The 14515-nt window shown below is 43.5% G+C and overlaps 1 protein-coding gene across 21 annotated transcripts in view; it reads right to left on the reverse strand.

The window, feature by feature from the left end:
- SFI1 (SFI1 centrin binding protein) overlaps positions 1-14485 on the reverse strand; it is a 46354-nt gene extending 31869 nt beyond the window's left edge. For 5 of the 21 annotated variants that reach the window (XR_010466727.1, XR_010466728.1, XR_010466726.1 and 2 more), the window contains exons 1-13: positions 14341-14476; positions 10780-10959; positions 9667-9738; positions 7552-7659; positions 7160-7254; positions 5470-5587; positions 5100-5202; positions 4186-4342; positions 3264-3425; positions 2764-2834; positions 1882-1974; positions 1383-1480; positions 316-397 (exon numbers count right to left, since the gene is read on the reverse strand). Coding sequence is in view for 18 of the 21 variants with exons in the window: in XM_065033186.1 (XP_064889258.1) it covers positions 316-397; positions 1383-1480; positions 1882-1974; positions 2764-2834; positions 3264-3425; positions 4186-4342; positions 5100-5202; positions 5470-5587; positions 7160-7254; positions 7552-7659; positions 9667-9738; positions 10780-10943 (1323 nt within the window). In the remaining 3 variants the exon portion in view is untranslated. The other 16 variants (XM_065033187.1, XM_065033183.1, XM_065033198.1 and 13 more) reach the window with 12 other exon arrangements.
- Between the last annotated feature and the right edge of the window lie 30 nt (positions 14486-14515).

The raw sequence follows: 14515 nt of genomic DNA on the forward strand, positions 1-14515 counted from the left end.
TAACTATGAAACCATGAGGGAAAGAGCATGTACATATTTATTCGATGAAGGAATAAGTCAGTGAGCTGTGTGAATAGTTATCCTATAATAATAGTCATCCTCTAATAATAACAGCTTTTCATGAAGAGCTTAACTTTAAAAAGGTGATTTGTAAGTATTGGTTGTAATCTGTTTCCCCACCTTGATCGTCCCACTAGGGAAAAGGGAATTTACACCACCCGAGTCCATCTCATGCTCACTGATGTTTTCACAGACAGTGACTATGAAATCCTCCCCTCTGTCCTAAGCAAGGCCAGGTACAAGATTTACATTTACCCTCTTCTCTCCCATTCGGTATTCCTGCTGCTTGCAGGCCTTCAGCAGCCACGTGTCAAATACCTGTTTCATCAACACCCTCCTGCAAGCAAAAAGGGAGAATGTCAGCACAGGAGACAGTTCCTTCAGAGAAGAGATTGATTTTATGAACATCAAAAGACCATTCCATCTAGAGTTTAGTTACTTGATTGTTTCAAATCATGCAAGCCTTCTTTGGAAATCAGGCAGCTGTACATCCTCCTTATTCTCTGGGTTAAAAACCAGACAATTTGTCCCCTGAAATCTTACCCAGAATACATGAAACAAGATTTATGAAATTTCTGAAGTTAATGGAACTCCCTGCTTTCATTCAGATCATTCAAAAGATTGTTCTGACTTCTGACCAATTGATTCTATTTATAAACACAGACAAAGGAAAAATTATATAATAACCTTTTATTTCTTCTCCAATGTAAATATAGTCCACTCCCTCCTCCCTTGGAAATATTTTGAAAATCCTGCTCTTTGATTTTAAAAAATCCAAACCACAACACAAACCAAACAAACATTGTAATAAGACTTGAAAAAAGTTATAACAACAAATAACAAAGAGAGGCATGGTCTGATCACACCACTGAAGGGATTCTACCAAAGCTGCCTCTTATGAACAAGGGCAGGTTAGTTGCCTTCATCGAAGCTTCTTCCCCTTTTGATGAAGATAATATGTACTTGCTAGTCTGCGTTCTCCCCAGGGATGCACAAGAGTCAACTCCCCCCGCTCCTCCCCAAAGTAAAGCAGCAGCAAGCGGTTTGAGCTTTGTCCATGCTCATGCTGCAGCCTGCTGCTCTTACCAGTAAAACATCCAGCTATTAAATCTAAACAAGTCTCAGAGTTAGGCTTAATCAATCTCCCTTACACATTTCACGCTGAAACAGAAGATGTAAACTGACCACTTTTCATAGAAAGCGTAACAGCAATTGGCATCAGGATGGTCACGCTCCCCAAGGTATTACCAGATTTTAAATGAGAACCAAAGGCCCACAGATCCCCCATTGGTACAAATTTATAGTAATATTTCTCTGCATACCTGTAACGGGCATGAGCCACTGATGTTAAGGCCTGCTGCTGCTCTTCCTCCTTCTCTTCCAAACGTGACTTCCAACGGTTCCAGAACTTCTGCAGCACCTGAAACAAAACAAAGATGTGAAAAAACATGGATATCAAGAGAGAAGAATGCACAGAAATAAATTATGAGATGTCTTACTAAAACTGCATACAGGAGGCAACCATTGGCATATGAAGCACGGCAGTACACTGCAAACTTGTTTTATAACCTGCTATGATTTTTCTCTGGTAAAAGTCACCAAAAACATCGGAAAACAGAATATTGAAATAATGTATCTAAGACTGACAGTTGACTTGCACGGGAGATTTTCTGTGGCTAGTAGTATTTAGGAACAAAGTCAAGAATTTAACAAAAAAAATATTTTGTAGGTGAAAGTGGAAGCCAATAGGACAGCTCGAGACTAACTAACACAAGAACTTAAAAAAATCAAACAAACAAACCAAAAAACAGTGAAACTCACTGTAACTTGATGCTGACGGTATGACAGATTCTTTCTCATTTGCTGAAGATGAGCATTCATGACATTTTGCCAAAGACCCTTCAACCCAAGTTTCTGTAACAACAACAAACATACACAACTTTCGGGTAACGCAAATCAGAAAGCACCGATAAGTTTAGAACCGGCTGCTCCTTACAGACAATATTATGACAGCATCCTGCCCTAAAATGCTCTTAGAGTCACTGATGGTTTCAATCTATGATCCAAACAGGCTAACTGCCATTCTTTTGATGATCGGTACTGATTCACACTTGAAAATCATTCAGTTCTGAAAAAGCTGGGGGCTTGCTTGTGTCCAGCTTTCAGACAGTCCTCAAGGATTTAAAACAAACAAACAAAACCCAACCACCACCACCCAACTGCCTGCATATGCAATTAGCTGTCTCTGGACTCATGTGAAAAGAAGCATGTATGCATTACTATAGAGGGAAAAAATAACTCTTGTAGCAAAACAGTGTAAGCAGATAGCAACATTTGAAATAGAGGTGAGAATTAAAAAAATAAATTAGGGAAAAATCAAGGGAAAAATGCGATCTCATAGTGAAATGGCCAGGGACCACAGTAGCCTAATGCCATCAAGATTAACTACTTCACCAGCTTCCCAATTGGAAGAATAACTATTCTGGAGAGCAGCACATTTTCCCCATTTGGATTCAACCAGCAGATTCCAGAGTAGCTGGAATTTAGAAACTTGATGCTCGATTCAAACTCACCACATCAGAAAATGGTGCATCCCTCACTTCACACCCACCCACCACTGTGAGCATGAAAGGCTCACTGCCAGTCAAACTGCTCGAATTCTCTCCGCAGCCTCTTCCCCCTGACACACAACAGTGCTCTTACCAACAGATGACGCTTGTAGTGCTTTTCAGCCAGCTCGCCCTGGCGAGTCTCTTCCACACACAGTACCACATCTGTCATTGAGTTAAAGTATCTGTTACACAGTGACATCCACAACCTTCTCCCACAGAGGGGAACTAGATCTCCATCTAAACCTGCTTCAACACTTGAATCTCCTGCACTGTTAGATGTGCAAGTTTTGACTACAGCCCAGTTTTTAGATTTTGTTGGCTTACTACAATACAGTTTTAAATTTACTGTTAAGTACGGAATTATTGATTCACTGTTAAGTAAATTATCTCCTGCAGCCTCTTATCTGTCAGCAGGCTGACATATTATAACTGCAATTGCTGTATTGTTAGTATGGCCTTACATACATCTTTCTAATGATAAAGTGTTTGTTGTCACCCACTGCACAACATTCCTGTTTATTAAACCAGATCTTTTTGCCACAGGAATGCTTTTAATTTGCCCCTGCCAGGGACTAAATGCAGACTGGATACAGTGCTTCCAGTGTGCAAAGGCTCTCTGTAAGGCAACCCTTGCTGCTCGTTTTTCAACGTCCTTTCGGTGAGCGTGCAGTTTTCTCCTGCACTCCCATGACAGACGCCACTCGGAGAAACACTGCCAGACTATCCTGCTTTGGTGATGCTCCCGGGCCAGCTCTAGAAAACAAACACACAAATTACTCAGGACTTGTTCCATCCTGCACTCATTTATATCAGATGAAGCCATGACATTTAAGCCACTGGTTCCAAAGTAACAAGCTAGCACTGAAAAATGGTGGTAAGAACCCACAGTAACACTCAGCTGCAGACTATTTTCTTCCTATTGATCACAAAGGCAGTTTTAGAGCAGTAACACACCGTACAGACTAAAGACGGGGAAGTTATGACACTGCAACACTTGTTCAACATACACAAGCTTGCTTACATTTCAGCATCCTCTTATTACTAGTTCCCAGATATCCAAGCTGGATTCTTTTCCACAACCACCGATCAACAGGTAATTCACATAAATGTCTGAACTCATTCCTGTGACTTCGAGGGAAGAAACAAAAGAACTGGTGTAATCATCTTTACCATCCTGCGTAAGATGTGATTTTCTGATTATCGAGAAAATCCACACACAGATTGACTGATAATAGTTCTGAATACACCCTTCTCACAGATATCTCAGAAAATATTATGCAATGTACAAGTTTTCTTCAAGGGAATTGTAATGCATTTTCTTTTAAGACACATGGAAAGCAGGTGATCTTCCTGACAGTCCAGTATATAGCCTTAGCTAGGCAGGCCTGTGACAGCATACAGTTCAGGTTGCACCTCACCATCTGCTGAGCAAGCAGAGCACTGCAGCATCTCCTAGAATAGAAAGCACTGTGCCCTACACAGAGGGGCTGAGCCCTGTTCTGTCCTAACTCACCATCCCAATGTTTCTTTGCTCTGTGGAGGTTTAAGTGTCCCAGCCACGCATCCAGGCACCTCTTCAGCAGCCGGTGCCGATGGTGAGTTACTGCTCTAGTCTCCTTCTGCTTGTCGTTCTGACTGTGTAAATACAGCTCTCGCCACTGCAGCCAAGCCTGACAGAACAATTGAGCGAGGACAGTAAGGGGAAAAAGAATGGACAAGATTAGGGAAGCAGAACAAAGAGGAGGAACACACAGGCAATAGGAAAATCCATGTAAGATCTAAATGTGAAAGCTATGAGCAATGAGGCCAAAATAATACTTTCTGGGCAACAGGCTTTCTTCCAGAGTATTTTCATATAAAAGAGAATCACATCTTGAGATATTGTAAGATTTTCCAAGCCACAAGTTTTTCTCTTTAGTATAATCTGTTCTCAAACAGGCAGTGTTGCCATTTTACAGCAAAGGCCAAATTAAATACCATCACCTGTTGCTAAATAAATGGACAAAAAGCCACAGTTCTGGTGAAAGAAAGGAAATCACACTGCTTTCACTTCAGCTAAGATGAACAATTTACTGAAGGAGCTGACAGCCTCTCAAAAATATGAAATGCTGGGTTCTATTTTCTTTCCCCAAAACTGAGTTCAATGTGCTCACAGAAATTCACCAGGACATAAGACATGTTGTCCTGCAAAGAGGCAAGGTGCTGTCAGACAGCTCACTGGTGCTATCTTGCCTCCTAATGGGATAGTGGATTAGATCTTGGTGGAGTTCAGCTTCTAGAGAGCTGGATGTAACTGCCCTTCATGCCATGCATCCTACAAAGCAAATGAGTGCAGGGCCTAGTTTTCATTAATCTGCAGCATATTAGTCACACCTGCATGCAACTTAAACATTAGAAATGGTATCAGCTGGAGCTTCTGGGACTTACTCGAAATTGCAGGCTCTGGGCCCAGTGCTGTAGAGCCAAAACATTCATTTTACGTCCAGTGCAGTTCTGGTAGTGCCGCTTTCTCCACACTGCCCACGATACACTGCCGAAACAATGTTACAGACATGGTCAAACACAGGTTTCACAATTCGGTGCAAGAAATCACCTTCCTCTCACTAGAACAAAATACGAATAGCAATCTTTTAAATAAAGTCCATGGGCTACCAGAAGAATTCAGACACACACACACCAAAACAAACAAACAAAACCAAATATGGAACAAAGTCATTTCAGGAAAAGGTAACAAAACACAGGGAAAACTATGGACTTATGGTCAGTGTCTCTCTGCCTGTTTCCACTCCCTTCTTACCGCAAACAGCTTCTTTCTCTGGCTGCCAGTGCCACACACTGCATCCCCCGCTTTGTCCTTTGAACGTCAACATAAGCCAGCCAGCACTGCCAGGTCCTGAGCAACGTTTGCTTCTTCGCTGTGCACAATAAAAAAATGACAGCATCCTAAGTTCATGCAAGAATCTGGCATTTTTCAACAACTCTGCAACACCACTTGTCGCTGACCTCCAGTCCCCTCAACTCGCAGTGACACCTCGTGGGAAACCCTGAAACAACAGCCACCAGAGTCACAGCCAGACCCACCGCCGGGGCTGAGGGTGCCACAGTGACAGGAACTGCTGAAACGCTGACAACAACATGCCACTTGTTCAGAGCAGCGTGAATTATCAGACAATGGCGTTGCTTTGTCTTCAGTGCTTACAGGGCATGTAACTGTATAATAATGTTCAGCAAAGCAACCTTATCAGGCAAGAATTACAGAGATTTTTTGGTTCTTTTTTTTTTTTTTTAAAAAAAGTTCATCGGGTTCATCAGCAGCTTTTCAAGAGTTATTCTCTATTACAAGCAGAGAAATCAAGCAGAAACAAGTCAAGTTTATTTAGCAGGCTGGTCACGCAGCTAAAAACAGAAGAGGTGTCACAAATTCCAGTTTACCACTACATGCAGTGCACTGCACTTTCTCCTCACAGTAGTCTGGCTTGTCAGAACTGACACTACTGAAGCAAAGTTATTTAAAAAAAAATCACTGATTTTATGCCACTTCACACACTAAAACAAATCTACACTTTTTTTTAAGATTTCCTTGTGATCTGCTGAATAAAGTATTAACCTACCTTAAAATAGGTCAGTTTTCTCTCTTTTTAACTAAGTAACACACGGCTGCTTCTCTAAGTGACCCAGCCTCCCTCAGTAAGAAAGGAAATCTAGATAGCCTATCGGTTTGTTTCCAATGGTGATGGACTATATAATATTCTGAGGCTACATTCATACGCAGAGACCAATTAACTTATTTTACAAATCAGCACAGAACAAAATCAAAGTATCATCTTCAAAAGCGGGTCATCCCCCCTTTCAGGGAAACAGATATTCCCTGAAACCAAAGGAGTTGCAACCAATATAGGCAACTTCAGCAGCAGCACAAATTCATTCCAAAACAAAGAATCTACACAATAAGACAAGTGGCACTTCAAAAGCTTGGGCTTCTTTTCAATTGCAAGACACAAGCTGGAAGGAATAGTGAATACAGATAAAATATGTGCAGTTAATACGACAGGGAATTATTATCTAATTTCTGTAGCCACAGCTGATAGAGAATTCCAATAACACATTCGAACAAAAAAAATATCTATTTCAACACATATTTTCATAAAGTAAAAAAGAAAAATATCACAAACTATAAACACCCCCCAAAAAACCAACCAAAGCAGTCCCCAAAAAGAAATGTAATCCAGAGCAGATGGAGAGGCCTTTAAGCTTATTCACTGGCATCCCTAAATAACTTATATAGCCACACAGCAGTGCATCAAACAGACCCCCTGCCAGCTTCAGACAGGCAACCATCTGTACCTAAAAGCTTTACACTTCCACAGGGTGGGGGAGCCCTGTGTGCAAACATGTGCAAGGGACAGAGATTCTGTGTAAATATTTCCCTTGGAAACTCCCATCTCAATATGTCCCCAAATAAAGGTATTTACCACCACTTCACTTACCATGAGCCTCTGCAACATAATATTTGTTCCTCTTTCCCTGCTGCTGGCACACATAGGCTCTCCAAGCCTTGAATATCAAACTATGGACTAAACGCCTGAAATTGAAAAAAAGCACCATTGAGTGAAAAAGTGACCAATGCCTAGAAGGAGGATTCTTTCCAGTTCAGTTGCACTCTAAAAATATGTTGGATAGGAAGATTTGATTTCATCCTAAGACAACAGCAACAACAACAAAAGAAGATGAAGAAAATATGAAAATAAGCAATGAAGACATCACTTTTGGGCTAGAGGTACTGTTGATGTAGCTTACTGGTATTAATAACTCCTTCAGAACCTAAGGAAAACGTCTCATACTGCTACATACACACAACAACAGAAGTCACTTCACAAACCTGTGATGGCTGGCTGCTCTGAGTGTGAGCTTCCTTTCTCTGCAAACACTCCACCACTCCTTCCACTCTCCAAAAGTTTTTTGGATAGTCTTCTGGTCATAAAAGCATCTAAACAGTTGAAAGATTTGGACATGGGAAACTTCAAACAGGTTTCCAGGATGACCACAAATCTGTTTTAATGAAGATTATGCCACCTCTTTTCCAGTCTTGTCCGATTAGCCTAACAACATCTAATTACATTTAAAAAACACTGCTCTACTGTGACACTTTATTCCAAGACTCTGTGAAGAATGACAAGAAGCAATCAGCTTACTGACTGTAAATACTTCACAGAAAGTCAAGGAAGGAAAAACAGATGTTGTTAACTGACTCGCCAAATATCAGAGTGCCAGTTGACTTCAGACCTACGAACAACTCACTCCTTTTACACTCAGTTCTGTGTTTTAATCAAACAACCAGCACAATTGATAAATGATGATACCTGTATCTTCCTTGCTAACTTTACTATTTTAACACAAAATATTTTTATGCATAGAAATAAATACAAAAGCTACTTCAGATTTTATAATGCTTTGATATTTCCATTGTATTCTTAGAAACAGTATGCTGATCTTGAGTTATCCCAAATACAAAATCTTCCCAAAGAACACTTATATAGGCCAAGAGCTCCTCCAGCAAGCTGCTCATCACCTATGCTAAAAACAAAGATGTTCATCAGCTCATGTACCTTCTCCTTCCAATGGATGCTACGCCATGCACAAAACAGCTTCACAAGTCATGTATGACCTTCAAATTCTTTAACCTCAGTAGAACAATCTCTGGTTTTATACACAGATTTCATTAACACACACCCGGCCAGGTAAGAAGTGATGCTACCTCTCAACTCAATTGTGAACAACTGAAAATTCAAATATAGGAGGATCTGCATGAAGGAATTAGGATTTTTATCACCTAAAAGTAATTATCATAATGTACTATTTCAAGCAATTCATCTTTTTATTTTAAAATATTCTCTCGAACATTTTTCCATGTGATCAAGGTAACCCAGGCAGTTGCCTAAGAACTGGAAAGTCTCATCGACTGGAGTATAAATACTTACAAAGAAATGTTTTGAATAAGGAACACAGACGTACCCATGAAAACAGAGGAGCTAACAAGCAAAAGGCACACAAACCCAGACTCCCAACCTTTGATCACAACCATCCCACCAGCTTAATGAAATTGGGCATCTCTGTAATAACAACAGGATTAAGCCCAGCATACCTAGAGGTGAAAACACACATGAATCTTCTCACAAGTTGCAATTTGTAGCTACCTACCCCAAGCCAAGCTGCTAAGTCATTCCAAGCACTCAAGCAGAAAAGAAAAGGAAAAACAAAAACGTTTACACACAGCCAAAGTAGTACAAATTCAGAATATGGGACAGCAAGGTTCACAGGACAACTTTCCTTGGCCAGCTAAGGCAGATACAGGCAGAATATATTTGATGCAGGGTCTGATCTTACTCTGACTCGAACAAATGCACAACTTTCCACTGGGAACTGCTTCAGTTCTCAAGGGTGTGGTAAAACAAGAATGAACATGCAAATTAAAGCACAACAAGAAAAGAGAATCATAGTATTGATTTTAAGTAGCAGACAGAACACTAATAACAGAAATGAATTTTCTGTCCTGGGTATTTTAACAGATACAAAGCAAATACAGATATACTTTAAGAACAATAGTGCAAAAAGTAAAATTAACAGAATTTCAAGATCTCTAGTTATAATTTTGCAAAATCGTTAAATTTAAAGCAGGTATCACAATCATACCCCCCATCATTTATATGCCTGTACAGTTCGACTTCATCAAGATCACCACAATTCCTGTGAATTTAGTTACTAAAGTTTAACAATTATTATTAAAACCAAACAAAAAGCAGGCGCAAGGAGGGTATTCAAAGAAACCTTCAAATTATCTCAAAAGACATCCAAATATCTTCTTGGCAGCCAGTAGTCTCTTAAACCAATGGTATAACACTAGACCATATTGAAACAAAACAAAAACACAAAAACCAAACAACACCAACCCCCACGACCACAAAAACTCTCCCTTGGTTTCTGGAGCTTTATCTACCTGGCTTTGGAAGGCAGAACTTGTCCAAATGTCTTTTTTGCCCACAAATAGAAGAATTTCCGTTCTAGAAATCTGGAATATGAGGAAAGGTTAGTTGTCTTCATACTCTTCCTCTGCTAATATCCAGGCAGCAGCAAAGACAGGAACTTCTATGCTGGTTTCAATCATAAAACTACGGGTCTGGTTTTATAGAGATCAATGTATATATGAAATATTTACACTCTGAAATTAGTACCTTTAACAGGACTATTCACTGGCATAAATCAAACTGGGACACACTTGATTAGGAAACCCAGGCAGCTGAATTGCCTTCCAAGCAGCCCACTTAGACCCAGTGACACCACTGAGCAGGCTGCTGATTAACTGGGGAGCCCTCCTGTGCTTTGGAAGCGATAACATCGCTGTTTCCCTGAAGTCAACCAGGGGAGTTAGACTTGTTTCCAAGATACTAAAGCCAGTCTGATGTTTACCCCTGCCCGAAACCTCATCTGCCTTCTTCCTACCGCCCCCACAGCAGTTCTGCTTCTTAGCAAACTTCTCCCACTACCAGTTCAACTCACTAATCTGTGACTGTGATATTATTATCATCCTTTTTTCCTCTTTTTTTCAAATGGATTTAAGAGTTAATTGGCTCACAGGAGGCCCCAATGAGCACCAAGGCCAACACAAGGCAATTAATTAAAGCACATAGCCATGAACAGCACCTCCCACTTTCAGTAAGTCTGAGTTGCTAGGTCAGTCTCACTTGTTCAACAATTATTAGTCTTTTAATCTCTAATTACCATCCCACTTTTGCCAAGATGCCTTCAACAAACACAAGCAGCACAAGAGGGAAAGACTAAATCATTATACCTGGCAGATGCCTATCAAAGCATATTGTTAAATAGCCATTTTAAAACTTTACATTAGAAAATGAAAGATTTTTATTAGAAAATCAAATATCTGACTGTGCCAGTGCTCATCCTCATGTTACCACAAGACATTTTCAGAACTGTCTGGCATGCCTGTGAATAAAACTTCTGCCTTAGTCTGCACTTGGACTACTGAAAATAGACTCCTTTAGGTCTGATCCCCCGGCTCCATTCAGTGAAAATTATGTTTTGTACTTATCACCTGATTTGGAATTCTTCTAACCTTCTTCCTTGATGCAAGGCATACCCAGCTTGATCCAGACTGCCACCATCTGGGTCCTGAAAGTGATGCCTGGCAGACTGGGGAGTGCTGGATTGCCCAGTTGCGTGCGTTTGACACCTGGGTAGTTGATGGATTTCCTGCATCTTCAGAGATATTGAACTTAAAAGGAAATAAGAAATATTTTGTATAAAACTACATTAAAGAAGTAGCATTGTTTCAATAAATTTGACTGCAACAAACGCATACAATTACAGACAGAAGTTGGCAGCCACAAGATGTTAGAACACATTTATTGCCTCTTTATCAGGTACTTTTCACAATCTGAAATTTTAAAGTTGTTTCCCCACGACAAGCAGGAAGACACATTTCAGCACAATCATATCACAGACAATTCCTTTCTCCTCTAAAATTGAAATGAAAAAGCACTAAAATGCGTTTGTGCTTCTTCTCCCATGTGTGTACATACAAGTACCCTTACAGAGAAGATTTTAATGTGGTTTTCTGCCTTTTATTTTCAAACATACCAAGGTATTCTGTCTATTGCTGAAAAACTCTCTTGAGGACTAGAGAACTGAAGTGAGAATTTCCCATTTCAACAAGAAATGATATATACAGTTCTTTCACAAGGAACTTTTCCCTAGTTCACCATTAAAAAGCAAAATTAGGCATATTTTTCCATCATAGACTTTACTTTCACATGTAGTTCTAATCTAGAAAATAACAAGTATGTTTTTACGAATTGCAAGTATTTTGTCTCAGTAGTTTTCTGAAAACAATAATGATTTTTAAAAAATCTAACCAGATAAAACTTGCTGAACCAGTTGTATCGAAGCTTCTTTCCCAAAACAAATACTGCCACCACCCTGAAAATTTGCACATTAGAACCACAAACACACTGTTGAACCCAGTAACAGGCAACAGAAGAGGACAGTCTGAAGTCTCACCCTAACAATCCCCTGAACCGAGCTAGGAAAAAAAACAGGCCGCAGCCAGAAAAAAAACGTTGGTTCCACACAGTTATTGAAACCATCCATACTCAGAAGTTCCTGGAGTTTAACTGAGTAATTGCCCACAGTACTAACAAATTGTTAGGGTCTAGGGGGAAAAAACACAACCAAAACCACAACACCCCATATCCCCTCAAAAATCTCATAGAAGGAACTACAGTATTTACTTGTTCCAACAAGCTGCAAGGAGCTAAAACAATGCTAATGAAAGAAAGCAAGACCTGCATTTTGTGTGAGACAAATTCTTGTTGTCCTATAAAATATGATTTGAATGTTTTCTGAAAGAGGTGGGCTCCTTCGGCAGACAAAATAATTCTGTTCATGTCAAGATGTGCAATTAAGGCAACTGTATGCACTTTTGAAGAGAAGAGTTTCAGGCAATGTATGCAAAATAGCCTTCAGCTTGAGTTCTTGTATATGTCTATTAGGCCAACCCACACCACACATCCTTCAGTCAGAGTTTACCTGAGTTTTTCCTTTGGAAGAGAAGAATTATAACGTGAACACTTTTGGTGCTTATGGACACTCAAGAACCACACGCCGCTGCTCTAAGGCCCTGCCTGGAGGTGCGGGAGGCCGCTGAGCCTCCCGAGCCCCCCGCTGAAGGAGCCGCGGACCCCGCGGGCACAGCGGCGAGGCCTCCCCGGGGCCCGGCCGATGGGCGGGCAGAGGCGGCACCGCGTCCCGCGGAAGGCGCTGGGCAGCCCCACACGAAGCCGGCGGGCAACAGCGGAAGCCCAGGGGCTCTGCCCTCCCTAAACGAGCCGGCAGCACCCCGAGGGCAGAGCACACACCTCAAGACACACAGACACCCTCCCTCACCACCGACCTGGACAGCAACGGCTCACAACCCTGTGCCCCCTCCACCGCGGGATAAGCCCCGCCCACTACCACCGAGAGGGGCCGGAGCGCCACCCGCCCACGCGCTCTCCTCCGCGGCGGCAGCACAGCGCCCCCAGGCGGTGCGGAGGAGCGCGGCCAGGCGGCGGCGCTGCCCGGTCGGAGTCGGTCCCGGCTGCGCTGAACGGGACCCCCCGGCTGCCCGGAGGACACAACCACCGCCACGACAAATGTTTGTTGACCTCAGACATAAACTGCAGCTTCGAGCAGCAGGAATGGGGCTAAGCGTGCCATGGCACAGAGCTGCTGCTCACACTGCACTGTGGATGGAGGAGAACAAGTATTTTGCCATTCCTGTGCTACTGTAACCAGTGCCTTATGAAATATGTGCCTTTATGAACTTAAAAAATAGTATTTCAGCTCATAATAGCAACTCGTACAAAAGCTACAGCGAAACAGACCCCCGTTCAGGGCCTCCCAAAGCCAGTGCTGGCAGCATCTTGTAACGGCTGCTTGGCAAGAGGCTCCTGGTCACTGGCGCTATTGAATCATCGCAGAATCGCCTTGGTTGGAAGAGTCCAACCATTGTCTTGTTGTGTATTTGAAAAGCAAACTCGCTAAGAGAAACTTTGCAATAGCTACACTACTGTCTTACTGATAATGCAGCACTTCAGGCTTAAGAAAAAAATGTGAAATGTTTGTTTCATTCTGCAAGTAAACAGCTTTTAATACTGGTATTCAACCTCATTAGAGATCAGGGAAAAAAATTTAAACAAAACCTTTTATTCACCAGATCATGCAAGTCCTTCCTTGTCCCCACACAGACCTCGCCAACAACAGGCTTTGGGAAACCAGGGACTCGGCAGTTTCCATGTGAACCAGGGACACGGGTGCTGGGGACTCGCTCCCCAACAGCTCCGCAGACCCCACCAAGCAAATTCCTTAAACTGGCATTGAAAAGAATTTCTACTCCTTATTGGCAACAACTAAAAGATTAATCGGGTGCTTCCAAATGAGCTACTCCTCTCACTGCGCGGATTTTCCTTCTGCTGCCCCACGGAAACGCCAACTTTCATTGTTGACAGAAGACTGATGGAGGGTGTTTTCAAATACACCCTGCCTGACAGGGCAGCGTGCTTGGGCACTGGAGTTTCACAGACGCCCCGCTGGTCCCTCAGCGCCGTGCGAAGCGGCCGCGGGCCGGGCAGCGGGGCCGGTCCTGTCAGAACCCGCACCCTCCGGCGGGGACGGGCCGCTCACGGCAGGAACACGGAGGCGTTCGGCTGCAGGCGGGCTGACAGTGACACCTCCCCGAGCCTCTAAATTACTCCGTGCAAACGTGTGTAGAAGGCGGAGAGCCCGCCGAACGCGCTGACGAAGCCGCCCGCCATGGCCGCCAGTGCCGGGCTCGGCCCGAAGCGCTGAGGGGGCCGCGCGCGCCCCGCCGCTTCCCGCCCTTTTTCCCCCCCGCGCCTTCCCCGCAGCCGCGGGTCTGCGGCGGCACGTGCCCTGCCCGCCGCGGGGCGGGGCCGTCCCCGTCCCCATCCCTGTCCCCGCTGCCGCCCGGTGCCCCGCGCCCGGCACATGGCGCGCACCACGTCCCGCCGCCGCCGCTCCCGGCGACCGCCTCCCCTGCAGGGCTGCCCGCCGAGAGTGCCTGCGGGCCCTCGGGGCGCCCAGAGCCTCTCCTCACCCACTGCAGCGCTCGCAAGGTGAGACGACGGATCCGGTGGATTAGCCCACGCCGGGAACACGCCAGGAAACGGGGGAAAGCGCGACCCCGCCACAGCCGCCCGCCTTTCCCAGTCAGGCGCCGCGCGGGGGAGCCCCAGCGCGCGCGCCCGCCGCCGCGCCTGCGCGCGGGCCAT

The sequence above is a fragment of the Columba livia genome, chromosome 17 (genome assembly GCF_036013475.1).
Source record: "Columba livia isolate bColLiv1 breed racing homer chromosome 17, bColLiv1.pat.W.v2, whole genome shotgun sequence".
NCBI classification, from domain to species: Eukaryota; Metazoa; Chordata; class Aves; order Columbiformes; family Columbidae; genus Columba; species Columba livia.